General features: G+C 48.6%; 10 protein-coding genes across 10 annotated transcripts in view; 3 read left to right on the top strand and 7 right to left on the bottom strand.

The window, feature by feature from the left end:
* Positions 1-1,661: 1,661 nt before the first annotated feature.
* F9C07_2277191 (signal transducer) lies at positions 1,662-5,785 on the bottom strand. The gene is made up of 3 exons (XM_041284608.2): positions 4,418-5,785; positions 2,253-4,359; positions 1,662-2,193 (listed from the first exon to the last, which is right to left on the bottom strand). Exons 2-3 carry the CDS (start codon positions 4,114-4,116, stop codon positions 1,754-1,756), a joined length of 2,304 nt encoding a protein of 767 aa, XP_041142451.1. The 5' UTR covers positions 4,117-4,359; positions 4,418-5,785; the 3' UTR covers positions 1,662-1,753.
* On the top strand, positions 5,658-13,105 carry F9C07_2277190 (uncharacterized protein). The gene is made up of 2 exons (XM_071510231.1): positions 5,658-7,319; positions 7,392-13,105. The coding sequence occupies exons 1-2, from the start codon at positions 7,084-7,086 to the stop codon at positions 10,774-10,776; spliced, it is 3,621 nt and encodes a 1,206-aa protein (XP_071363665.1). The 5' UTR covers positions 5,658-7,083; the 3' UTR covers positions 10,777-13,105.
* On the top strand, positions 11,913-13,081 carry F9C07_2054741 (MT-A70-domain-containing protein; the record flags this gene model as incomplete). Its single annotated transcript, XM_071508574.1, has 2 exons — positions 11,913-11,956; positions 11,998-13,081. 2 exons carry the CDS (start codon positions 11,913-11,915, stop codon positions 13,079-13,081), a joined length of 1,128 nt encoding a protein of 375 aa, XP_071363664.1.
* On the bottom strand, positions 13,106-14,330 carry F9C07_2277188 (ubiquitin C-terminal hydrolase L3). Its single transcript, XM_041289432.2, has 2 exons — positions 14,098-14,330; positions 13,106-14,030 (listed from the first exon to the last, which is right to left on the bottom strand). The coding sequence occupies exons 1-2, from the start codon at positions 14,147-14,149 to the stop codon at positions 13,330-13,332; spliced, it is 753 nt and encodes a 250-aa protein (XP_041142448.1). The 5' UTR covers positions 14,150-14,330; the 3' UTR covers positions 13,106-13,329.
* Positions 14,331-15,683, bottom strand: F9C07_2277187 (putative mRNA decapping hydrolase). Its single transcript, XM_071510230.1, has 3 exons — positions 15,577-15,683; positions 14,835-15,491; positions 14,331-14,783 (listed from the first exon to the last, which is right to left on the bottom strand). Exons 1-3 carry the CDS (start codon positions 15,653-15,655, stop codon positions 14,539-14,541), a joined length of 981 nt encoding a protein of 326 aa, XP_071363663.1. The 5' UTR covers positions 15,656-15,683; the 3' UTR covers positions 14,331-14,538.
* Positions 15,684-17,122, bottom strand: F9C07_2277186 (putative ribonuclease H2 subunit C). The gene is made up of 4 exons (XM_041289431.2): positions 16,835-17,122; positions 16,709-16,786; positions 16,439-16,653; positions 15,684-16,363 (listed from the first exon to the last, which is right to left on the bottom strand). The coding sequence occupies exons 1-4, from the start codon at positions 16,986-16,988 to the stop codon at positions 16,325-16,327; spliced, it is 486 nt and encodes a 161-aa protein (XP_041142446.2). The 5' UTR covers positions 16,989-17,122; the 3' UTR covers positions 15,684-16,324.
* Positions 17,123-17,404: 282 nt separating this feature from the next.
* Positions 17,405-18,612, bottom strand: F9C07_10029 (putative exonuclease; the record flags this gene model as incomplete). Its single annotated transcript, XM_041289430.1, has 2 exons — positions 17,405-18,008; positions 18,071-18,612. 2 exons carry the CDS (start codon positions 18,610-18,612, stop codon positions 17,405-17,407), a joined length of 1,146 nt encoding a protein of 381 aa, XP_041142445.1.
* A 240-nt stretch (positions 18,613-18,852) lies between these two features.
* On the bottom strand, positions 18,853-20,248 carry F9C07_10028 (putative 60S ribosomal biogenesis protein Nop53; the record flags this gene model as incomplete). Its single annotated transcript, XM_041289429.1, has 3 exons — positions 18,853-19,069; positions 19,123-20,055; positions 20,115-20,248. 3 exons carry the CDS (start codon positions 20,246-20,248, stop codon positions 18,853-18,855), a joined length of 1,284 nt encoding a protein of 427 aa, XP_041142444.1.
* Positions 20,249-20,335: 87 nt separating this feature from the next.
* Positions 20,336-25,325, top strand: part of F9C07_2217473 (uncharacterized protein) — a gene marked incomplete at its 3' end in the record, with an annotated part of 5,207 nt that continues 217 nt past the window's right edge. The window contains exons 1-9 of the mRNA XM_041284614.2: positions 20,336-20,650; positions 20,708-20,741; positions 20,825-21,168; positions 21,222-23,178; positions 23,660-23,760; positions 23,847-23,874; positions 23,961-24,025; positions 24,082-24,116; positions 24,169-25,319. Of these exons, the coding sequence (XP_041142442.2) occupies positions 20,625-20,650; positions 20,708-20,741; positions 20,825-21,168; positions 21,222-23,178; positions 23,660-23,760; positions 23,847-23,874; positions 23,961-24,025; positions 24,082-24,116; positions 24,169-25,319 (3,741 nt within the window). The 5' untranslated portion in view covers positions 20,336-20,624. The remainder of the gene's footprint in view (positions 20,651-20,707; positions 20,742-20,824; positions 21,169-21,221; positions 23,179-23,659; positions 23,761-23,846; positions 23,875-23,960; positions 24,026-24,081; positions 24,117-24,168; positions 25,320-25,325) is intronic.
* The window catches only part of F9C07_2277181 (uncharacterized protein), an 8,882-nt gene continuing 7,095 nt past the window's right edge, over positions 23,539-25,325 (bottom strand). Inside the window, exons 9-12 of the mRNA XM_041289428.2 lie at positions 24,169-25,319; positions 23,961-24,116; positions 23,847-23,874; positions 23,539-23,760 (exon numbers count right to left, since the gene is read on the bottom strand). The gene's annotated coding sequence lies outside the window, so the exon portion shown is untranslated. The remainder of the gene's footprint in view (positions 23,761-23,846; positions 23,875-23,960; positions 24,117-24,168; positions 25,320-25,325) is intronic.

Raw genomic sequence — 25,325 nt, 5'->3', positions numbered from 1 at the left:
TGCAGCTGAGGGGGGTGGTTGCAGAAATGTCGCAGGTACCTGATTTGGCCGTGCGCACATTGAGTCATTCAACAAAAGCAAATACTCGCTAAGAAAGATATGTGGGAGGGAGAAAAGGAAGGAGAGGTAAGAAAAAGACACAAAAAGCAAATAGCATACCCTCTAGTATTGTTGGTCCCCTGATGCAGAATAGAGGCGGGGAGCATCACGAGTGAGGGTTCACATGCCGTATTACTCGATTGGGACAATCATGGGATTCTCAACCGAAGCTCATTCGTACGAACATCGGAGACTTACACTGAACTACTTGTCAATCCTTCTCGAACCCGTAAGTAGGCTGAATAACACTATACGTGTTCCCCAGTGTTCATTCTGCATCTGCATGCCGCCATTTTGGCACTATCATCATACCGCAGTTTAATATCGCAATAGCACGGAATTTATCCTGTTGGCCACATTATCTTCAAATAACCTTACACGAACGAAGCATAGCCGTAACCCTACTGGAACATATGAGGGAATCACAAAGGAAAAATCCCTCCTCTTGTTTTGTTCATTTTCCTTCTTTTCCTGGAAGAGTAAGGATCCTATATATAAACGGCCCTCATTTCTGTCTGGATATGTCCCTCGTAGGGGCACTTCCATATGACAGGAATTGCCAGATCAATAGTAAAAAATCAATAAAGGAAACAATGATTGATACAAACCGATACTGTACTTTGGCTGTATGACAAGTTTCAGGGTTTGTATCGCTTTTTCAGGGAAAAAACCCAAAGCCCTTAGACTGGGACACACCCAATAGGCCACGATTGATCTCTTAGTTGGTTTGAACATCTCGTCATCAACGAACGTGCATTAGTTGATTTGACACAATCTCAGAACTAGGCTGCGAGGTTTCGCCGAGACTAGGTGATTGTCATTATTGACCGCAAGGACAAGCACTTCCTTTACGTTTTCTTACTTCATCTCAACTTCATCTTTTAATACTAGTCACTGCCATCTCTTGACGAATGAGCGAAGATCAATATCAAGGTAATTCTCAAGTAGAAAGGCAGTATGTGGTGGCCGGAAACCACAAGGTGAAAATGACTTAGATACTACCCCAGCGATATCTAAGGAAAGGACACTAACTGTAGGGGCTAAAAGACCATATTAGTAGCAAGGACTATGGCTGGAGAGCACATAGTATTAGAAGTTAAGCCTTGGATTTGGGAGTCTTTTGTTTATTGACAGTATGTTGACGTTCAAAATATAAGTAGACGGCACAATAGACAAGTAAGTGGAAAATGAAGGAGAAGCAGGTGCAAGAAGCTTAGTTTTGCCAAAATAGTGGAGAGTAAAACGAGCAGAGGCAAAGGATGAGGGTATAAGATAGAGCGGATTGATCTTTCAATATCTCCTTTTTATCAACTTTTTTAAGCATAGAGTTTGTTATAACCTCCGGCAAGATGGCGGAAGGGTTAACGTTGCACTGCTAGCCCCTCACAGAAAAGTCATACAATCCCTTCAGGGGCTTGAGCAAATCTCGATCTTGTCGTTATCTGTTGCTTGGATCACTTCTTTTTATGCATGTAGACCGGACAGACTTGTTGAACAGTATAGGCAACTGGCGAGGGCGAGCAAACTATAACTTACTGAATGATGTATGTACTTAGACAAAGGTACTGTAGTAGAAATTCGTTATTTTATTCTGGGTATCATAATATAGTACAAGTATCCACGCAACACAGCCTCCTGGGTTCCTGTTGCTTATTTATGTTTTATCAACTTCCATAGGATCGCCCGCTCCAGTTTCTGTTGCTTTAGTAGGTGCAGGTGCAGGTGCAGGCGTAGGTGTAGGTGTAGTAGCAGCTGCTGGAGTAGACGCGTTGGGAGGACCTTCAGAAGCTTTCGTTGTCTCCCCTGCTTTATCCTTGTTTCCATCGGTAGGCTCCCCATCACCATTGCTGTCTTTCTTCTCACTCACTTTTTCTGGCGGCGGAGCCTTCGGATCTAGAAATCGCTCGGGGACTCCCCGTGCAGCAACACCGGCTGGGCCCACGTAACATCCGAGCATAGTGCTCCAAGCGTACTTCTGAGCGACGGTGTTCCGGATTTCATTGTACGCGTATGCATTCGCAAAAGGAAGGGCCGTTTCGGGGTCCCGATAGCGCGACGGAAGGGATGTAATGACGCAGAGTGACGAAGAGATCTCTATTCAGGATGTTAGCAAACTTTGGAAAGGGGATTATAGAAACGGGCCCGCTACATACTCGCCAGCCTTGGCGGCTTCTTTGCATTGAAATAAATGCTAAACTCGCGACTCTGGGCAGTCTTATCATCGAAGTTCTCCAGCACTGTGAGGGTTCTCCCAGCGTGTTCAATGACTGGCGGACGCTGTGGAATTTGGGGCTGTGGCGCCTCCTCGTCTGTAATAGCTGGCTGAACCAGCTGTACCTCCGGAGCCACCTGTTCCTGTTGAATTGCCGCAGGTATCTCTCCTTCTTGATTGGGCGGCACAAGCGCAGTAGGTGCATCTGGGGCAGCAGCAGCAGTAGCAGCAGTAGCAGGAAGGGAAGGGGGTGAAACAACCTGAGGGTCTGTAACTGTGGCAGGGGCTGGTTGAGTCGTAGATTCTACAGCTGGATCCTTCGATACAGCAATATCATTCCCTTCAAGGGGCGTCGGATCCTGATTCATCTGCTCCTGTCCCTGCTGCCCCTGCTCCTGTGACTCAAGTTTCGGGGTCGAGACATCATCCGACATCTGTATATCTTCTTTACCTGGAACTTGATCTTTTGCAGTCTCTTCGGGCTTCGACTCGGCGCGGCTTTCTGACGTTTGTACGCTTTCTGGGGCATTTTCTATAGCTTCGCTCTCAAGTGTCTTCTTTGGCAGACTCGCTTCCTCAATTTGTGACCCTGCATCTGCAACTGGTTCGGTGGCCTGTGTGTCACCGGGTCCAGGTTTAGGAGATCGAGCATGGGAAGGCGTCGAGACTGTAGAGTCACCCGTGGCAGTAACAGTTGTGCCTTCGGGTTTCGCGTCACTCTCCTTCATAGGAAGAGGGTCCGTTTTCTCGGTTGGTGTAGGATCTTGTGTTTCTTTCGACGTATTTTCCCCACCAGATGTGACTGGTCCTGCAGCACTTTCAGAAATGGTTGGGGGTACGGGTTGTGTCGTGGCAGAACTGGTAGTAGAGACATCTGCAGGCTTTTGTTCTGTCGCAGCCTTCCCCTCCTTGTCCGACTTCTTACTTTTCTTACGCGTATTATCCTCCTTTTCAAGCTTGGGTGTAATGTCGACCTTGCCGAGGCGCGTCAAGCGACCATCAACCCAGGTAGCTACGCCACTCCAGTAAGACATAACAGGGCCTTCGAGACGACGGTTTTGAAGGGCCTCGATTTTGGCTTTTCTTTCTTCCGCTTTTCTCCTTTCCATCTCCTCCCATCGGTTGAGGCTCTTGCTATTCTGTCTTTCAACCCTTTCAGCTTCGGCAAGGCGCTCGGCCTGTGTCATTTCTTTGGGCTTCAAGTGCGCCTTTCTTTTTGCCGCTTCCTCCATAGTCGCTATGAGTCGAATGCGCTTCTCCTCACTATCCTTAAGTCGTGCGTGAGTAAGCTCCTTGTTCTGCATCGTTTGGCGACGTGAGGATGATCGCGTGGGCCCCTCCTCGGGCGTAGGAATCCATGAAATACGCTCCGACTTCTTCTTTGGTCGAGGGGGGGCAGGTACTGCGGACACGGCGGTGGGATCTATCTTAACCTTTTTGCTTGTTATTTTGAATCGAAGATCTTGCTGGGCCCTTCGCTTCTTCTTTTCTGCCTTCTCTTCCTTTTGTATTTGCGTTTCCCCTTCGTAGTCATCAGACCGAGCATTGGGCCCTTGGTCCTCCTCGTCCGAAGATGAGTCTAGGCCCATATCATCTTCCTCGCCCCCTTCCTCCTCTGCATTGACAGAGAACTCGTTATCATCGTCGACTTCCTCAAATAGAAGAGCAAGGTCATCATCGGCTTCGGCATTGAGAAGGGCAGACATGTGGCGCCCCGCTGTGCTTCGTTTTGACCGTCCCTCAATGAGGGACACCACTGGCATCTCCTCTTCTGCGAAAGATTGGCCGACATTATCATCCGCCATTTTCTGTGTAACTTGGAAATCAAGCGTGGGAAGCGACAATGGCCTGTTTCAGAAGCTAGTCACGGAAATACGTCCGAAGAAAACGGATGTGAGAGGATCCGGCGTGGCGTTTAGTTCCGCTCGATTCAGGAAACTCGCAGAGCTTGTTATCATAAAGGTCAGAGGCTTGTAGGGTTTTCAGAGTTATGAAGGGCGGGCGCTGCAAACGCCAGAAAGGAAAACGGAAAAAGGCGCGTGAAGTAGCTAAAGGGTAAACTCAGTGGGCCGCGATGCCATGAGGAGCGGTAGGGGACTGACGTACAGTGTGGCTAAAGATCTGCTTCAGAGAAGCCGGAACCACCTTAGTGAGCTACTCAAGAAATCATGGGTGGGTTGGCGCAATGGGAGAATATATTCTAGGATCTCGCCGATAAGCCTGGATCGGAGTTGAAAGAAGCTTCCCGAGTCGGGTCAAGTAAGTAAGTACCCGACCCCTACCCAGAGATAGTCATGCACTCCCTTTGGTGGCCTGAGTTCGAATCTCAGTCTTGTCGTTCTTTTCATTTTGCTGCCTCTTTCTTCGCTTCTCCCCTTGGTTAGTTCTCCCTTAAATTTGCTTTTTATACATTGCTTTCTAAGAGCGCCGGTAGGAACCTACGTAAAACTCATGATGTACCTCAATGTGCTTCGATGCGGAGTGTGTTGCTTCCCGCTTTAACTGTTCCTGATCCCTACCTATGTCAACAACGGGCCACATATCCAGGGGACTCGCACTCATTGCTACTATTCTAATGATCTGCATGTTTCCGGGTGTGTTATTGGCTCCTGTTATTTGACTTCATACTGTGGTACGCACTCGCTTGTGGGTTGATGACGATGAGGGAGGGAGGGGAGGGGAGGGGACTTGTCACAAAGCATATTTGTGTGGGCGTGTATCAGGGATGTGAAAGATCAGCCATTAGCCTCCAAGAAGCCCACCGAGCACTCCAAACCACTCCCCCTGCTCACACAGAGTTCCATGCCACAAGGGACCAATCGATGGGTCTTATCACCTGTACTTACTACTTACAACACCCGTACCACCTGCATCATGTCAAACAGGAGACGAATCAGTGGAACGCGGGGTTTAGCATGTTTCAGGGCTGTCAATCAGATGGGACTAATACAAACTAGCTCACACTTTACTCAGCCCTCCCAAGGTTGAAAATATACATGGCCTTAAACATGTCCTTAAACATGTCATGCGTTACAGTTCTCAAGGGGCTCAGCCAATGAACCTTATTATGGAGTTCGAATTATATGGCCAGTATATGTATGTCCACCATGGCATTATGAGAAACCCCCAGTAATCAGGGCAATGAATGAATGTCATCATTCGAGTTGATGAGAATTCTAAATTTATTCCTATAGTCAGCCCATTGCCCAGTGAATACAATGTTTTGGAGCTCAAACGCCCACATGACCGGACAAATGTTCATATCTGAAACATTTCCGAGGAGGGGAGGTATTATGGCAGCCGTGGGTGTATTTGAGAGTCATAGGTACTATGTCTGAAAGTATACATAGTTGGCTTAAAAACAATACCTCAAAGGAAGATAAAAGGAGATAGAGTTAAAAAAGAAAAAAAAAAAAGACAAGAAGAAAAGGAGAGAGAAAGCATAACAGACCGCAACGAATGCGTTATTTTGTCGTCTCTTCCAGAATTTGGTTCGGCAAGATCTATGGATGGGACCAATGGAGCCGTTGGGGACGTTGACTCGTTCACGTACCTAGCGAAGAGAATTACAGGAGAGATACCTGACGAAAGAAGCGTCGACAGATCCAATTTGGAAGCAAGACCCTCAAAAACTGTGATCCGATATTCAAAGAGAAAGAAACTATTATATGTAAAGTATGAATGACATTCTAGTCAAGTCTAGTAGTAGTCATGCCGGTTCCCTTGAATACTGTCTTCCTAGAGGTAAACCGGTGACCAACCATATTACCAGTAATATGACATTTCCTTGCCCCGGGATCCGGCAAAAGAACCAACCGCCTTCCCTTTCGCACTGTCGAAGTCTCTTTCCAACTCTTTTCCCCTTCCCATCAGCTTCTTCGAGACCGTACCTTACGCTTACCACGATTGCCTGCGTCTTCTTTATTTTCCATCCTCACCATTTTTCTTTCGATTTGGTTTTCTTTTCTTCCCCACCAAAAATAATTCTTCTTCATTTCCTCTCCTCTTTCAATTAGAATATTACTTACTTTTATTCTATTTGTTTTGCACTCTTCAGTCCTTTTCTTTACTGCCATTCTATCTTTTTTGACGCATCTGGCCGGAAACCGCGCAGTTTATTTTCCAGCCACCCGTTCAACTTGGCCCTTTCGATCCGCACACCTGCGAACCGTTGCTTTCTTCCACCTTTGCCCTCTCCCGATCATCTATTCGAGACGTCTTGCTCGTGTCCCTTACGGCCTTCTCGGGTGGGCCTTGGTCGCCTAGCGATAATTATTACTACGGAGATCTTATTACTCGGTGGATCGTGGCAGTTGGATCTGAACACTAGCCAAGGTTGTCATCATCTAACAGTGGTCGGCATCGATGCATAACGGACAGATTTCTGCGCAGAATTGATATTGCCTATTTCCGCTCTCTGGGTGTTAATCGCCTTTGTTCTAGCTTACGTATTATTTTGGCCAAACCCTCCGGTTGACCCCGCTACGAACACCTTTCACACACCGATCCAACACACTGAGCGCTGGTTAACTGGAGTGCCCTCGGATTAAGCAGTGAGTCCATGAACATATCCGGTAGTGTCAATTGGTGCTTATATTCCACAAGGTATTTACAGCTGTCGAAGAATTGTACGATCAACACATGGTTCTTTTCGAGAACGTCTCCGACTGAACCGGATTTCATCCTTCAACATCATCTATTGCTCCATAAGAAAATTATAATCTGGGAATCCTGGCGCCTGCCTTTTCCAAGGCGGAGGGAAATAATCTATAATGCTACCTGTTTCACGACCTGAGGGCCATATGAACCTCAATTATATTCCCACTACTCAACCGATGTCTGGGACATCTACGGGGCGCAGCTCCCCGAGCGATTTGTCCGCTGCCGCCGCTGTCAAGTCGCCCTTTGGACCAAGCGGTTTAAATGGCGCTGCAGGGTCAATCGGAAATGCGAGGCTAGGGGCTGGATCCCCTTCTCATGACCTTGGAGCTCGCCTATACTCGAAAAGGTTGGTAGCACACCCGTTATGATATCGCTTCCTTGGAATTGTGCCATTGACTCACTCCTGCCGCTTTACTAGAGCACGAGAGATCCAGGCGGAGGAAGGCGTCTCCCCAAGTATCTGGGGTCCTCCTACCAGTGGTCATTCTACCCCGCTTCGCGAGAACATCCCCGAGTCCCCGAGCCAAGAGGGTTTCCCTGACCTGGTGCCCACTTCAAGTGGTTCGATCAATAGCCCTGCACGGAGAGCTAGAGCCGGCACGGTTCCCTCGAGGTTTTCACCCGTTGGTGCGCTGAATGAGGCAAGCCTTCAACAATCTTTTATGTCTCAAACTTCTCGGCCCACGCCGTCGACCAGCCCTTTTCGCCCCTCTGGTGTTTCTGGTATTGACGCCGGTGCTCCTGCTGCTCCTGCTCCTCCAGCTAGGGGCACAGGTTCTCTGTCGCGTCTCCGAGCTGGTTCGATGCCCCAAAGGGCAAACTTCCTCGGGTCGTCTAGCCCATTTGGACCATCCTTGTTCTCTACTAGTTGGGCTACGGGGCGCGACCGGGCGACCACCCTCACGAGTATCCGGTCCTCTGAGGGACCCACTTCTCCTAGCCACTCGTCCTTTTCGAGAGACGGACTCACGGACACCGATGTCAAGACGCTGGACTACCTGGGTCTCGCTGAAACCCCGCAGCAAGCACGAGCCAGTCTTGTGCGACCCTCGGTGGACATGCTCATCCAACAGCAGCAGCAACAGCAACATCAGCAGCAGCAAGCGTCTACTCTGCCACCGTTGCTGGCGGAATTAGCTATGATGAAAAACAACAATAGGTTTCGGTCGTACTCTGTGAACGCTAAGGAAAAGTACGCAGACGATGAAGACCTTGAGTACGAGAGCCGTTACTCGCAGGTTCCTTCGGGTACTGTTACACCCTCAGCCGCAGCAACTGCTGCCCAGCTGGCTGCTACTCAGGCTCAGATCCATCAACACAATTTGGCCGTCCAAGCATTTGCTAACCACGCTTCTGTCAATCGACCGCGGGCTAGAACTGCCGGCATTCTCGAGGCCCCTCCTCAGCGGTCCTCGATTCGCAACTATCTAGCCACTCCTTCGCGCCTTGAGAACAGTTTTAGCGCCGCAGATTTGAATATTGCGGAGAGTGGGGAGTATGATGAATTGTCAGAGGCTGTGCAGATGATGCATCTAGGCGGAAGTGGCGCTCCTAATCTGGGCATGCGACAAGGTGATTTGGTTGATGAGAATAACCAGGATGGTCCGACTCGTGCCTTATGGATTGGCAGCATTCCAGTTTCCACCACAATCACTTCTTTGGCAGCCATCTTCAGCAGATACGGCAAAATCGAGTCCACTCGGGTGCTGACACACAAGAACTGTGGATTCGTCAATTTCGAGCGTGTGGAAAGTGCTGTCCAGGCCAAATCAATACTCAATGGCACGGAGATCTTCCCTGGCGCAGGCCCGGTCCGAATTGGATATGCGAAAGTTCCTGGCACCTCTGCATCCGGGACTCCTGGGGTCAACGGCATCCAGTCTTCTCCAACCCCTGATCCCAACGCCAAGTCGACCACTGCTGATGGCGTGGAAAGCTCTGATTCCGGGACTGCTGTTCCACAGATACCTCCCCTCCCTGAGCTCCAGCCAGAGATGGTGCAGATCGTCAAGGAATTTGGTGCTAGTGACGAAGACACGCTTAATATAACCGCCAGTATCCAGCAGGCCATTGCTTATCAGACATTTGAAGACGAGATCCCTCCCATCCCTGAGCCTAGTCAGACCAGGATGTTTGATGCTCCACGTCTACGTGATATTCGCAAGAGAATTGATAACGGCGCATGCTCGGTCCAGGAAATCGAAGAGACTGCGATCTCGATGCTCCCGGAAATTGCAGAGCTTTCCTCTGACTACCTGGGTAACACCGTAGTGCAAAAGCTTTTTGAGTTCTGCTCTGAACCGATCAAAGAGCAAATGCTTGTTCAAATTGCACCACACCTCGCTGAGATTGGTGTCCACAAGAATGGTACCTGGGCTGCGCAGAAGATCATTGACGTTGCTCAAAGTCCAAATCAGAAGAACATGATTGTGGATGCACTCCGCCCGTACACCGTCCCACTTTTCCTTGATCAGTACGGAAACTACGTTTTACAATGTTGTCTTCGCTTTGGCCCTTCGTTTAACGACTTCATTTTCGAAACTATGCTGAGCCGCATGTGGGAGGTCGCCCAAGGACGGTTCGGAGCTCGCGCGATGAGAGCCTGCCTTGAAAGTCACCACGCCACCAAGGATCAGCAGCGCATGCTTGCGGCCGCAATCTCTCTTCACAGCGTGCAGCTCGCGACAAATGCAAACGGTGCGCTTTTGCTCACATGGTTCCTCGACACCTGCACTTTCCCTCGCCGGCGAACTGTGCTTGCGCCAAGACTTGTGCCGCATTTGGTGCATCTCTGCACCCATAAAGTTGCCTATCTAACGGTTCTAAAAGTTATTAACCAACGCAATGAGCCTGATGCTCGTGAAATAGTGTTGAAGGCACTTTTCTTCAGCCCTGGTGACGAGGTGTTGGAGAAGATTCTGAGCGATCAAACATCAGGGGCGACCTTGATTTTCAAGGTTCTGACCACCCCATTTTTTGATGAATCCATGCGTGCCGAGGTTGTGAAGAACGTGTCGAAAGTTCTCACCAAGCTGAAGGCCACACCAAGCCAAGGGTATAAGCGACTGATGGATGAGGTCGGCCTTTCATCTCGTGGCGGTGCACGGGATAACCATCATGGACGGGATAATTCGGAGAAGCAGCAGCAGCGTCCCGCCTCTCGGCCTGCACCTTCGAATTATCCTTCTCAGTCATCCGTGGACAGGCAGTACAATGGACAGTACGTTCCCGCTATGCTTTCCCAAAACTTGGAGAATGCCCGGGCCGATCAGCAGTCTAGTGTTGCATCTTTTGATCCTTATGCTATCAATGGGGTGAATGGTCTGGGCTCTGCAGGCACAATCAATTCTTTGAATGGTGCCTCGGGAATTAACGGCTCTGGCTTCGGTCAAGACCCTTTGTTGCCACTTCAACAGGCACAGTACCAGGCTTATTTGGCTGCGCAATCTCGCGGCGTCTCACCTGGTGGAATTTATCCGAACCTGGGTAACGCTAATTTTGGATATCCGGGCGGATCTCCCTCGATAGACAATCTTCGGGGCATGCAGGCTCAGGCTACCCCCTTGTCTGGAGTTACGCCGATGAGCCCTCCAGGCTCTATGCTTAACCAGTCCGCCTTTGGTCCCCAGCAGTTTAGCCCTGTTATGAACACGGCTCAGATGTATCAGTATCCTCCTCAATTTAATTACCAGCAACCTGCCCAAGGACAGTCTGCTGGGGGACGACGTGGACGTGTAAGTGGCTCCGAGTCTATATGTGAGCAGCGGCTACCTGGTACAGAAGCTAACATCGTCTTTCATTAGCGCTGAGGCTCGCATATGACCTTTTAATCCAACTTCTGTTTCAACTTTATGTATAAAGTTAACATTTTTTTCATTCCACTTTTTGCTACTTTTCCGGATACGGAGTAGTATGGTTATATGTATGAAATGACCCTTATCTCACCTAGACTGACGCTGGATCGTCTTGGAAGAGGGGGAAAGGAGAGATGACAGAGGGAAAAGTGTTGCTGGTTTTTATTTCCATTTCCATTTTTCGTTTTCATTTTTATCTCATCTTTAAAGAGCATGGTGGTGTCACATTTGTCAATATAGCATCAAGTGGTGCGAACCACCGAGTTTCAAGCCGTGTTTCTTCAACCATAGTTGTGTTGGATACAAGGAGAGTTGTCGTTGTTATTATTGTCTCTGTTGTTTTTTTTTATCACTCAAAGTCCTGTATTTCTTGTGGTCTCGATCTTGCAGTGGGTTTAGACTGCTGGTGATGTGACGAATTTCCTTGATAGTCTCGATACGAAGCTTCGTGAATTGTTTGACCAGCGGTACCTGTATCTCGTTAGGAATCCACATTTTCTAAAATAGACAACATATTCCTATTTTACCTCTCGTGGCTGTAGTTTAATACTCTTTTAGCTCTCTTTCTTTTGGCACTTAGTCCTGGGGATAACATATATATAAAGGTTGGGAAAATCGTCTGTCAGACATTTTCCTTGGAAGGATCCGCATCTCTACTTCTCCGATGTTCTCCAAGAACAGTGGCATTGCCAAACCACAAGACAGTCAGCAACCAGCAATGACTCGATCCTCAATTCTCTATCAAAACTCTCAGAATACAGTCTTTCTTCTTGACATTCCCACATCCATTGCTCTCGCACAGGAGTTCTCACCAATCCAACAGGAGCCACCACCAAATTCTTCGAAATTAATCTCGAGCACGAACGTCTGTGCAAGGCATCTTTTATCTTCAACACCCCTGAGAGCACCTTACCCCGGCTCCACAGAACCAAAAACGGATGCTGCAAGGGCAAAAGTCATACAAAGAATCCCTGTTTCAGAGCGAGAAATCTATGATGCCATCTCACCTTTGGTAGGAGAAGCGCTGCATGAAATTCGAGTGGGCCTCAGTGGTGAATGGTGCTTTGAAAGAAGGACCGTAGCACATGACTCCGGACGGAATTGCACTGCGCATCATCCCGGACGAAATGTATCTCTAGGGAAAAGAAGTCGAAAAAGTAAAGAGTCCAGTGGCAATGGTGACTGCCGAGTCCCAGTCGAGGACTCCACGGACTCAATCGTTCCTGGAAAATCTACCAAGTTACAGGGCGCGCCTCGGAGCCCAGAGCTTGACAATCCGCCTTTGGTTCTCTCGCCTGGGTTGAATTTGTTCGACTCTATGTCGGGCCTGTGCGATGTTGTCGTTAGAAATACGTCCTCTGACCACGCAACCGTGAGAGCTGGTTGCGTATTGGAAAGACACGACGACTTGACTGAGACCAAGTGCGCCGAACACCATAACCATACGTACTATATACCGCCACTGTCGAGTTTCTTACTTTGCAAACTGCCTATATCACAGTCGGCTACGACGCCTAACAGATACATAGACCCTATACCGGGTCTTACTCGAGACCGGAGATTCGATCTAATCCTCCTTGATCCGCCATGGGTGAATAGATCTGTTCGACGCAGCGGACATTACCATACACAGCACTACCTCGAGAACGGCCTACTGATGCAGCGTATTCGAGATATACTCAGGGTGCACTTGCAAGACAGTCATCGCAACGTCCATTGTGGCACTTCTGATGATCGTGCATCGGTCCCAGAGCCGACCAAGAAACAGACCCAGAGCTCTATAGCTGCCATATGGATTACCAACTCTGCAAAAGCGCGGAAAATAGCCTATGATGCTATCCAAGGCGCGGGTCTTTCCGTCTGCGAGGAATGGATCTGGATCAAGACCACCACAAATGGGGATCCTATCACGCCGCTAGATGGCCTCTGGCGGAAACCTTATGAAGTTCTAGTCGTAGGGAGGAGGCAACAGGCTGGTCCATCGGATAAAAGGGGTGGTGGTATTGTCACTAGGAGATTCATTGCCGCTGTTCCGGATGTGCATTCCCGGAAGCCGAATTTAAAGGAAATATTTGAGAAGATTTTCTTTGCCGATGGTTCTCCTTCTCCTAATTCAGAAATTCGCACGACATATTCAGCTTTGGAGGTATTCGCACGCAATTTAACAGCCGGGTGGTGGGCCTGTGGAGATGAAGCTCTGAAGTTCAACTCAGAGGAATGGTGGGTTCAAGGAAATGATACAAGCTTGAGTTGACCCGAATTGGTTTATAATGTATATTTATATACTCAAGTTCACTTTTTGACATCTCTGTTATACATAGGATAATATACAGCCGTAATTGATTCATCATTACAGTCGTTGATACTACATCCACCGTAGATACCTGGCCATTGTCTTCACCTGAGCCACTCTAGCCCGAGCAAACCCAGCCAGCATATGTAAACTCCCAAACACCTATTCGAATATGTATACACAAACGAAAAGATACAGGAACATGCCTTTTAATCAAAAACAGGCCCCAAACTGACCAAACTGAACCTCAAGTCCGGGTTACCACCCTGAGCCTCAGTCTTCAAGAACCTCCTAACTCCCAGCTCGAGCGCCTTCTCGCTCAATGCATCCTCATCCTCATCCAACTTTCCCCTTTCCAACGGACCCTTCCTCCTCCCATCCAGCTCCCACAACCTTCCATCAACCCCCTTCACAAACGCAACAAAGTGCAAGTCAACGGAATCCTCTGCCTGGGGCGCCGTAGTATCACCTAACTTCGCCGCATCAGCATGAGCACTCTCTAGCGCCTTGCTCTCATATAGTAGATTCGCTCTGTCGATAGGACTAAGCGGCTCCGCATCCCGCAAAAGCCCATCCAAATCAGATCCAGGAAGGACCTGTTTCCGAGCCTCTCCATTGGACACAGCGTGCAACAATCCGATCAAACCGCAAGCATTCCGGATCGTCTGTTTGAACCACATGACGGGTTCCGAAGGTCCCGAGCCAGTATAGTCGGTGAGCTTGCTGTCTTCGGACATGCGGGACGATTCGTAGGTTTTGGAGACGGGGAAGACGAGGAGGAGGGCGTGCGAGGGACGGGGGACGAAGGCTAGGAGGTCTGGCTCGTCGATTGAGTATACGTCTGTGAAGCCTAGGCTTGGTGGGAGACCGAGCTGGTGGACTAAGTGCGACATCACTTCTGGGTTGTTTTCTGTGTTCATTAGGTCAGTTGGTGCCCTCTTGCCTTCTCTGCTGGTTTGGTTTGGGGTATTATATACCGAGGGGCACGAAGGCCTTGTTGGTTTCTGGGACATCGACATGGTCTGTCATCTTGCTTATCGGTTCTTTCCTTGGATGTATTATCAATACGGGGTTTTGGTGTGAAATGAAAGGTTCTGAGGTCAAAGTGGAGTGATGGGGTTGGTAAAATGATGTTAGTGAGGGGTTGGAGTTGATCTGCGGGGTCTCAGTTAAATATACTAATTTATTTAATCGGGGTTTCCGCCTTCCATTCAATGACATGTGATAGCTTTAAACGTCTACGGACTACTCCAACCAATATATTAGCTAGATGGGCCAGGCAGTCAGATCATTTGTTAACTATGATACACTCAGTAAAGAAGTTATGTAGATACTTTCATCGGGATAGGTCGCTGTCATAAATTCATCTCATTCATAACTCTGTCTATGGCCTTCCTGTCTATAGCTAGAACACATTTCTAGTTCCGCAGTGGTTTCACTCCCCGTTTCAACGGCTCGTAGATATTGGTCCACAGCTCACTGGCCTCTCCGAGGAAATAAGACAAGCTGACATCGGCCATACTCGCTTCCTCGTCGCCAGAAATAGTCTCCAACTGAGAGATGAGGTTCTCCAACCCAAAAGCTTTGCCCGTAGCCTGCGTAGCGCCAGCTTCCAGCATGACATTGACAATGTGAACGTGGAAGTGATAATATGTCGGTTGATCTGATGACTGTTAATCATTGTTCCCTCAGGTGCCTACAAAATACCACTTACAGTGCACATAAAGCTTGAGCTGATCCTGATCCAAATCCGGATACATATTTGCCGTACCCTCTAACAACCGCTGACGCAGATACTTCAACCAAGGGATATGTTTCTTCTTCAAATCGCGTAAGCTCCAGATATCCCTCCGCTGCACAAGAGCCAGCAGATGTAACGAGCCCATCGTTTTCCGATCCCAGTTAAGATCCGGAAGCATCAGGAACCCGTCCTCGGGACCGTGACCCTGGTCGCGAAGAATAACATCTTCCTGTTCCGTTCGGCCTTCAAGAATGTTAAACACCCAGTTCAACCGGCCCTCTTCCCGCTTGGCACTCATATACGGCCGGATATAGTCCCGGTAAATCTCAGGTGTTTCGGTCACCATGCGCAGAACCTGATCGGAGTACTTCTTGATATGCTGCTCGGTACATGGCCAGATGAGGTTCAGTTTGAGGTCGGTAGATTGATGGCCCTCACTGTCGACACCAGACGACGCTAGGTACCAGCGGTAGATGTCATTATCACCCAGGTTGTTTACACGGGTGATTGCTGAGTGGAACGCTTTCAATACCTCGAGAGATTCGGTAGCGAAGGCCGCTCGTTCGGCTATGAGAATGCCTTGTTTCCCTTCGATTGTTCCCAGGAGAGCAATGCGACGGCCGCTCTGATCTATGTATACCTTTCTCAGTTACTGAGGTATTGACGATAGCGGTTTGTGTGAAGGGCCAGTTCTGATAGTACAGGAGGTTCAAACCTTGTCTGAGCAGCCTACCGATCTCGAATTTCGAGATCAGTGCTTCGGGCGCCACTTTTGTGTCGTTGCTGGCTTGCATGATTGTGTGGGGTATCAAAAAGTTGAAGGTCGATCTTGAACTAAATTTACCCCGTATCCTTGACATGTGCCCGGCAGAATAGTTGGGCGGTCAATACTTATCAATATTATCGATACTGTGATCAACTTCGATATAGTTCTTCACCAGAAGGGCGAATAGTCGAGATCCAACCAGATAATGCAAGCTTTGGCCTTCGAAAGCATACATATGACTTATCTATATGCTAAAATAGTACAGTCTCTTTGGGCACTGTATGTAGCTCCTAGACACCACGTTATAAAAAAATGATGCCGACACGCTGAAGAAAGCAAAGCAAGGGACTGAGCCGCCAATGAGGGCTTATATACGTAAATATTGGACGGAGGCATATGTTTCTAGCCGGATTGAAATCCTCATGGGCCTCATAAACAGGGTCGCAGGTATTTCACCATTGATAGATGATCATGGTCAAGCACAATTCACCACAGTTCACCGTGGTGAAATGAGAATGTCAATGTGCGGCGGCTGGCCAATGTGTCAAACAAGTGCAGCCGCATCTTGTCAGGCGCCGCTGCCATTTCTCTAGGGGAGTGTATTCTGCAAATACACGAGTAGTGCTCAACAGGGAAGTGTCTATATACCAAAATGATTTCGTCGCGTAGGATGTCCACAGATAAATCGGGGCCGACTTCATGAGGATTTCTTTTCGTCACTAGGTTGGCAGTGCATCTACTAGCGATCAGTCTTCGAACACACACACGCACAAAATCGAAAAAAGAGGGAGGGGGAGATGTTTTAACCCACCGCTTCTGCCAATTTCAGCCACTCTTCAACTCCCTTGACGAAGGAGTCATCCGCCGCAGGTGTCAGTTCATGACCCCACACCACATATTCATTGAAAGTAGCCTGTTTCTCCAGGATCTTGACTGGTTCTTCCTGTTCCGTTTCCTCGTTGATCGTAGAATTTGCGTTGCGTTGCGTCGATGGCATTACACGCTCTGTTGGGAGCGCGACAATCCCTGAGTTGGATTGTTATAGTCTGCAGGTTTAAGACAGCCATATATAATCACTCACCTTCATAACCTTCTGGAATTGCAACACGCCGACCTCGCAGCTTACGGCCGCGGAAGTAGGCAGTTTGTAGGTTTTTATCTGCGCCAATGAATATTTTGCGACCAGAAGGCTAATGGGAGCGCTGACCTTTTTCATCGGTTTCGGACTTCCAGTAGCGGCCCAGGGGCCCAACAGGACCGTCATGATGAATTCGACAAGGAAGAATATTGGGAGTAACGTTCTTTGTTGAATTCACGTCTTCTGATCCTGAGGACTCTTGCTGAGGTTGGACAGCGAACATGTTGCGTTTGGGTATTATTTCTAATGGACTAGTGCAAACAAGAGGTGACTGAGCCGAATACAAGGAAGTTGGCTGGTGGCTTATCAATTCAGGGTGTTGTTCTATGAGCTGGATGATGGATGGGAGTAAACTGGCGCACGCGTCGCGTAAAGTGATTTAAGTGCCGTTAAGAGCGGAAATTTCCGAACCCAGAGCATCACCGGATCGACAGTATGAGCATTGCATTTTTTCGGATCTCAATCTCAGAATACGTCGATTGATGTCAAAGACTAAGTATCTATAATAATAATTCCAATTCTATATGCTTGCTCAAGATACAGTATGCAACCCGAAAATCTATGCTCAAAGTAGTCGGATTGAATGATTTCAAACGCCATAAAATTTGGGTATAATAGACAAGCTTGTATGTAACTTTATCACCTCTTGCGCGTCTTCTTCTTCTTCTTTTTCTTCTTCTTCTGGTCATCTCCATCCTCCTTCTCAACCACCACTCGTACCGGCCATTTCTTCAGGTGTTCCTTCTCGAATTCATCTTTATCTCGCCGGTATAAAAGCATTGTAGCCTTAGCATCCTCCACACTAGAATGAGCGCCGCTCTGGATATCCAGACCTAAAAATTCTGAAGCCAGCATTTTCAAGCGGGGAGAACCGCCTCCGGCAATCTTCCGATATGGTGGGTGTTTGCTAGTGTCTCTAATGTCGCGCTTGGGATGGCTCAGAAGGAGTGCATCCAGATCGTTCCGCAAGGCATGCCCAACGAGTATTCGTCCATCCATAATCTCTGCGACATCTTTTTGAACTTGTTCGAGGGACCGGGCTTCCACCATATGCTTCGGTAATATGCCGCTCACATGCGTTCGCCAATCCGTGACCATTTCCTTCGGTCGTACAAAGGAGTCATACACTTGTTCGCCGTTGAAGTTGACGATACTGACACGCGCAAGAGCCGAGTCGTTATCGGGGTTAGGGCCGACTCCCACCATCTCGCAGTCCATCGCAACATATTTACCTAGTTCCGCACTAGCACAGGATTAGCAAAGATTAACCATAACATATGGCTGAAAGACCAGAGAAATACTGACGTCGGTGACCGGCCCTCATTGGCCTTCGAAATCTTCACGTCAGGTCGCGGCGCAAGCGAGGCAGTAGAATTCTTCCGGGTGATGGATTTCAAGACGGTTTCCTGTACGTCATCCTTGCCCCCCTCAGCAGCGTTGTCGGCCATTCTCTTCCTCTTTTTCGATATATGAGATTGTTCAGATTTAGTTTTCCCTTCGACTGTTTCCGTTTTTCGCTTCTTTACCACACCATTTTGACCTTCCCGACCCGATGTCTTGCGTTTCGTAGAGGAGCTGGAGATGGGGTTCTTTTTCAGCGTCTCCTGGAGTTTCTTCCAATTGCTGGAAAGGTTTTTCACGTCCATTCCAATGGTCAGATAGGATCTTATCGCATTGTGTTCTGGTACTGGATAGGCGATGTGAGGAGCAAAGAAAGATATCTGATGCGGAGGAGCAACTTTCCAGAATCGACGATAAATCCGATAAATTGCGCTAAAGTTAAATTTTCGGACGGCCCACTCGGGAGTCTCGAACACTTCCGTTCCTCTGTTCTTTTGGCTGGCCATAACTTCCTTATATCTACTGAGCTTATCGGCATTTACTTGGTACTCTCTGGTGGCATAGATTATAGGGGAGATGGATCAGTTCAGACACAAAAGCTTCAGTTTATACAATAAAAGGAGCCTTTCGAGGCTCGATGCGGGGTATTGGAAAGCATAAGAACTTTTTATATCTAACAACGCCTCATTATACAAATAGAAGTCTATGTGAGAAACAATCAACATGAAAACGAAAAGAGAATCTATTTACAAGCCCGGAACCTTGAAATCCTTGTGACCCCATTTCTCCGTCAACTTTCTCTTTGCCTTCTTGGGTTGTGAAACCGGCCTTCGAGATTCCAACTTTCCTTGAACGATTAATGTCCGGAATCGGTCATCGAGCAAATTACCCTCTGGCTTCAGCAGGCGTAGTGAGTCCTGCAGTTCATCTGGTAGGACAACCTCCAGTTTTTGCTCGGGGGCACTGGTGTGAGGTCAGTAAATGAATAAGATACAAGTAGGACTGGGGAAACATACTATGTCCTTCCACCCAAGGGCTTTCGCCGCAAAACAGTATCATCACCTTCTCCCTCAGAGTCGGAAGACTCGACGCGCTCAAGCTCTTGCTGTTTCATTTTCTCGGCGATAGATTTTGCCTGCTCAACTTGCTCTTCCTTTTTCTTCATCTGTTCCTCCCATTTTGCTTGCCTCTCAGCCTCCTTACGTCGCTTGATCTTATTCCTTTGCGCTTTCGTCTTTCTCTCTGGACGTTTCTTCTTCAGCCAATCCGGGGTCTCGTACTCGCTTTCAAAACCTTCCCAGGCACTTTCATCGTCCGACTTCACCTCGCCATCGTCATCCTTGGCCTCGGCAATCAGACGCTGTCTTTCTTCTTCTTTACGTTCCTCCTCCAGGCGCTTTTTCTCTGCCTCTACCTCCTTGGCTCCTTGTTCCTGTAGAAGACTATCCCACTCCTCAAAGGTTGGATTGTAACTTGTGCCAGCGTTCGGCTTGCGGACAGCAGGAATCGCTTTTCCATTTGCGGCAAGTGAGATCGGAGCTTCCTTTAGTGTCACAGGCGCAACCTTCGGCTTCGGTTTCTCCAGGAAATCAAACTGCGGATCCTCCACAGGTGTTGGATCTTCAGCATCAGCCCAGGGATCATAGAATTCACCCCCCACGTCCTTTTTGATGGGCTTGCCCTCTTTAGCGACTTGTTTTAAGCGCAGCCAATCCTTGCGGGTAACCCAGTCGCTCTTATGTTTCTTAGTCTTCGGTTCGAGAACACCATCTGTCACTTTGGAGTTGTTGCGTTTGCGAGTGTCTACCGCTGGTATAACTGACCGCCGGGCAATGATTTCTTCCGATTTCAGCGGCTTGTGCTGTTTCTCGACAGCTTTGCGAATTTCTGTTGAACCAGTGGTATCGAAGGTGAACAGCTCTTCGGACGGCTTTTCTGCCAGGACACCGCTGTAATGTGAAATCAGCCTTTAGAATTATCGAGAGAAAGAAAATGAATTCATATTTACCCTTTGATTTCCTCATCTTTCAACAACCGGAGACCTTCTTGGACCTCCGTCACATCCACATTCTTACGCCACGCCTTTTTACCCTTACGGGAAGGTTGGCTAAATTGTTTGGGGGCATCTGTGGAAGGAGACATCCTGCAGACCTTACTAGCTAGATTGCAATATCGAACTGTAAGGTGGAAAGTCTTTTCCTTTTTTCTTTAGCACTAGTAGATAATCTGAATTATTTGCGACCAAAAATCTGGACCCGCTTACCTAATACCGTATCGCGGGGCGATTAAATTACATACTAGTGCGTCTGCCGCGCTAAAGCTCTTCGCGGCTATCGCGCGCAAGTTGAAGACTGACTTCGCAGCGACGTGCTTTTCGCCCGCGTCAGGTTATCATCGGCACTGACTCCTTTAGCCACTAGCCCCGGGGGCTCAGTTTAATTCTGTATTTCTAATCTCGCATACCGATACTATAATTGGGGTCGACTGATCTGAAGACGGCTGCTGAATCTTAACAGCCATGCCGGTGGTCAAAGGAGGTGTCTGGTAAGAGCTCTTGCGACTTGCAATATTATCATTGATTAAAGGCTCACATTTATTTAGGACGAATATCGAAGATGAGGTGCTTCGGGCGGCGGTAAGTTACATGCGCGCTTAGACAACTACTAGGAACCTTGTTGTGATGTGATCGGACGGTCACTAATAGATGACATATTACAGGTGTCCAAGTATGGTCTCAACCAGTGGGCGCGGGTATCCTCACTGCTAGCCAGAAAAACTCCCAAGCAATGCAAGGCTCGATGGGTGGAATGGTTGGATCCCGGCATCCGGAAGGTCGAGTGGTCGAGGGAAGAGGATGAGAAGCTACTGCATTTGGCCAAGTTGATGCCCACTCAGTGGCGTACGATCGCACCGATTGTTGGACGCACGGCCACTCAATGTCTCGAGCGCTACCAGAAACTGTTGGATGAGGCGGAAGCTCGTGAAAACGATGAGTTTGGTCTAGGAGGTCCTGAGGGTGGGGAGACCGCTGCGCCAAGTGCGGACGATGTGAGACGGTTACGGTATGCTAATATGTACTTATGCCGTGGATTTGATCTCGGCTAACTTTAACTAGGCCTGGCGAATTAGATCCCGACCCTGAATCGAAGCCCGCTCGCCCGGATACAATTGACCTTGACGAAGACGAAAAGGAGATGTTGAGTGAAGCTAGAGCTCGTTTGGCGAACACACAAGGAAAGAAAGCAAAGCGAAAGGCTAGAGAACGACAGCTGGAAGAATCCCGGAGACTTGCTGTGCTCCAGAAGCGTCGTGAACTCAAAAATGCTGGTATCAACATCAAGGTTGTCACTCGAAAGAAGGGTGAGATGGATTACAATGCCGATATTCCGTTCGAGAAGCCGGCGGCCCCTGGTTTCTACGATACTATGGAGGAAGAAGCCAGGAATGAGAGGCAGCGCGAAATGTTCGACCCCCGTAAGCAACAGCTTGCCAACAAGCGCAAAGGAGACCAAGACGAGGAGGCTGAGCGCAAGAAGAGGAAGAATGATAAGAACAGCAGTTCTGCAGCTTCTGCAGCAGCAGCAAGAGCTGGTCAAATGCAGAAGATCCGCGAGGCGGAGCAGAGTAGCAAAAGAAGAGCTCTCGTCTTACCAAGCCCTCAGGTTAGTGAAAGTGAAATGGAAGATATCATCAAGATGGGTATGGCAGGTGATAAGGCCAGCAAAATGGCTGGAGATGAAGAAATGACGCGAGGATTGCTTGGGAATTATTCGGCAATTGTTGGTGGGACACCGATAAGGACTCCTCGCGCTGCGCCGGAGGAAGACCATATCGCCAATGAGATTAAGAACATCAGAGCCCTTACTGAAACCCAATCTTCATTGCTGGGAGGAGAGAACACACCTTTGCACGAGGGGGGATCTTCTACCGGTTTTGATGGTATTGCACCACGGCGCCAGGAGATTGTCACCCCGAACCCTATGGCCACGCCTTTCCGACAGGCCAATGGTGGTGTCGGTGCGACACCTATGCGTGGAGGTGTTGGTCCGGGAGCGACTCCTCTACGAACCCCCCGTGACCATTTCTCCCTGAATCAGATGGAAGGGGAACAACTTGTTGGGAGCACTCCGAAGGAGATCAAGATGCACGAGAGTTTTATGCGCCAAAGCATTCGCAGCAAGCTTTCTGCCCTACCAAAACCAAAAGAAACCGAATGGGAATTGGAAGAACTTCCTTCAGAGTCTACAGAGCCGACAGTCAGTGAGGAATATATGGAAGAGGATATGGCGGAGCGTGACAGAAGGGAAAGAGAGGCGCGAGAAAAGGCAGCACAGGCTGAACTAAAGCGTCAATCACAAGTCTATCAACGATCATTGCCCCGTCCAAGCGTTCTAGATATAGACGCGCTGGTCGAACGTGCGTCGCAAGTGACAGATCCGATTGCCAGCATGATCTCCAAAGAGGCTGCTCTGCTCATTGCCCACGATGCTCGAAAATTCCCCCTCCCCGGTGCTAAGGTAGAAGGAAAAGCACGGAAGGTGGAACGGTTTGACGACACGTTGATGGAAGCAGCTCGCAGCGCTATTGTCACCGAAGCCACTTCTGATGAAAGGAAACCGGAGTGGACAGAGAATTTCGATGCACAGTGGACGACTGCACATTCGAAGGCTCTTCCAGGTCTCTCCAATTATGCCGACGACGAAGAGGACGAGTACCAACAAGAGCAACGCATGATTGGTGTTTTTGACAATGTGCAAGCCTCTCTACTTGCCACGGCTGAGAGAGGAAACAAGCTTGAGAAGAAGCTTGCGCTACATTACGGTGGGTATCAAAACCGGGCGAAGATGCTACGGACTAAGATACTTGAAGCCAGCGCTGCTCTGGAGAAGTCAAAGGATGAACTAGATGCATTCCGTAACCTGCAGATTTCTGAGGAGGCAGCCATTTCCAGGAGGCTAGAGAAGCTGCGGGACGATGTGGCCTTCGTCATGAGAAGAGAGCGTGAAGCTCAAGAAGTATACCGGACCCGAAAAGAGGAACTTGATGAACTCGTTGCAGGGACCGGTGGAATGGTCAACGGATGGCATTGATGCTGAAGCTGTGAGGTCAGTGCCTGAATCCTGTACTCCAAAATGTAATCCAATTATGCCCTTCTTCCACATTCGCTGCAAGTCTTCATACATGGCGTGTCTATCGGGTTTTACTGGAAGTTTGTTCATACTGTCTTTTTTTTGCGGTATCTCTACTGTTGGCTCAGGGTTATTTTATTAAGGGGATACTAAACACAAATGAAACGAAATGTAGAGGCAGCATTTGCATGCTCAAATAGAAAACGAACCATAATATGACAGTCACTGTAAGGGCTACTACCAGAAACGGACGATAAGATGACCACGGATTTGGAACCTCAGGCAAACAGCCTCAAAGGCGGTCTCTTCCGAGCATCACAACGGATAATCTTCCATCCCCTCCAGTATCGTCCCCCTTCGTCTGCATCGCGTATGCCCTCCACTTTTGTATCTGCATCTATAGAAACCGGCTAGAACGATCCAGTATCACTTCTCCCACACGATGGGCGTCAGAGATTCCCATGGGGAGGCAACCGCGACGCCGGACCCCGTTGAGAAGGGGTTCGCCACCCTCAACACCATTCGGTATGTCGCTGAATATACCTTGAGAAATTATTTATAGTGTCTTTGATATCTACTTCATCGGTCGCATCAACTAATCTGAACGATAGAATCGGTGTTAAGGCCATGGTTCAGAAGGTTAGTTGCGATTCAATCCCTTCAATTTTTACATGGTCACGTGATTAACGTCATATACTGAACTATATACTGACATACCTCGCTAGGATGGAGAATTGAGAAAAGCTGAAATTTTGTCTATCAGACAGCGCAAAGATGGTCCAAGCTTTTAGTACGTTTTAGATAGGCATATGTTGTGCCTACACAAGAGTGCTAATCAGACTTTAGCGTCCATTATGTCGATTTCAATAAACGTCTCGACGGTAAGTCTGGCGCCAATATCAATCTTGCAAGATCATGCTGACACTATCATAGAGTGGATCGATTCCACAAGGATTGATTTATCTCACGAGGTTGAATGGCCGCAGCCTGAAAAACCAGAGAAGAAGAAAGCAGGTCCTGGTAATAAAGCACCGAGCAAGAATGCTCAGAAGCGTGCAAGAGCCGGAAGCCGCGAGGTTTCGGCAACCCCAGATCTCTTGACAGGCAAAAACACCAATATTGGCAAAGCACAGCGTCCGTCTAAGGCAGGCGGGAAAGAGAACCGTGACGAGACGCCTGCAAATTTGTCAGTTCTAGATTCGGAAGCCATTTCTGCAGACGTGACCCCTAAGCCTGAAATGGAAGATGTTGATATGATCGGCGTCAGTTTCACGGATACCAAGGAAGAGCATGAACAAGGTAAAATGTCACGCGAAGAGGAAATCGAACGATTGCGTACAAGCGGAAGTATGACCCAAAATCCCACGGAAATTCACCGTGTGCGTAACTTGAATCGTCTACAAATGGGCAAGTTTGACATTGAGCCGTGGTACTTCTCTCCTTATCCTGCCTCGTTCTCGGATGTCGATATGGTCTACATTGATGAATTCTGCTTGAGTTATTTCGACAACAAACGCGCTTTCGAGCGTCACCGTTCGAAATGTACACTTGTTCACCCACCTGGGAACGAGATCTATCGTGATGACCGTATATCATTCTTTGAAGTGGACGGTCGGCGCCAGCGCACCTGGTGCCGCAATCTTTGCCTTCTTAGCAAACTCTTTCTTGACCATAAAACACTCTACTACGACGTCGACCCTTTCCTTTTCTACTGCATGGCCACTCGGGATGAGACCGGTTGCCATCTGGTGGGCTATTTCTCCAAAGAAAAAGATTCCGCAGAAGGTTATAACCTTGCTTGTATCTTGACCTTACCACAATACCAGCGTCTCGGCTACGGGCGACTGCTTATTGCTTTCAGCTATGAGCTCAGCAAGCGAGAAGGAAAGCTTGGCTCTCCAGAAAAGCCCCTCAGTGACCTGGGTCTGCTAAGTTATCGGCAATACTGGCGAGAAACACTCGTGGAGTTACTCATAGAGCCGGGCCGAGAGTCCATGAGTGAGAACGAACTTGCTGTGTTAACGTCTATGACCGAGAAGGATGTGCATGAGACACTGGTTGTGTTCAATATGCTTAGATACCACGTATGT

Source organism: Aspergillus flavus, chromosome 2 (genome assembly GCF_009017415.1).
Source record: "Aspergillus flavus chromosome 2, complete sequence".
Taxonomy (NCBI): domain Eukaryota; kingdom Fungi; phylum Ascomycota; class Eurotiomycetes; order Eurotiales; family Aspergillaceae; genus Aspergillus; species Aspergillus flavus.
The sequence above is the reverse complement of the archived record's forward strand: the minus strand, read 5'-3'. Positions and strand labels throughout refer to the sequence as shown.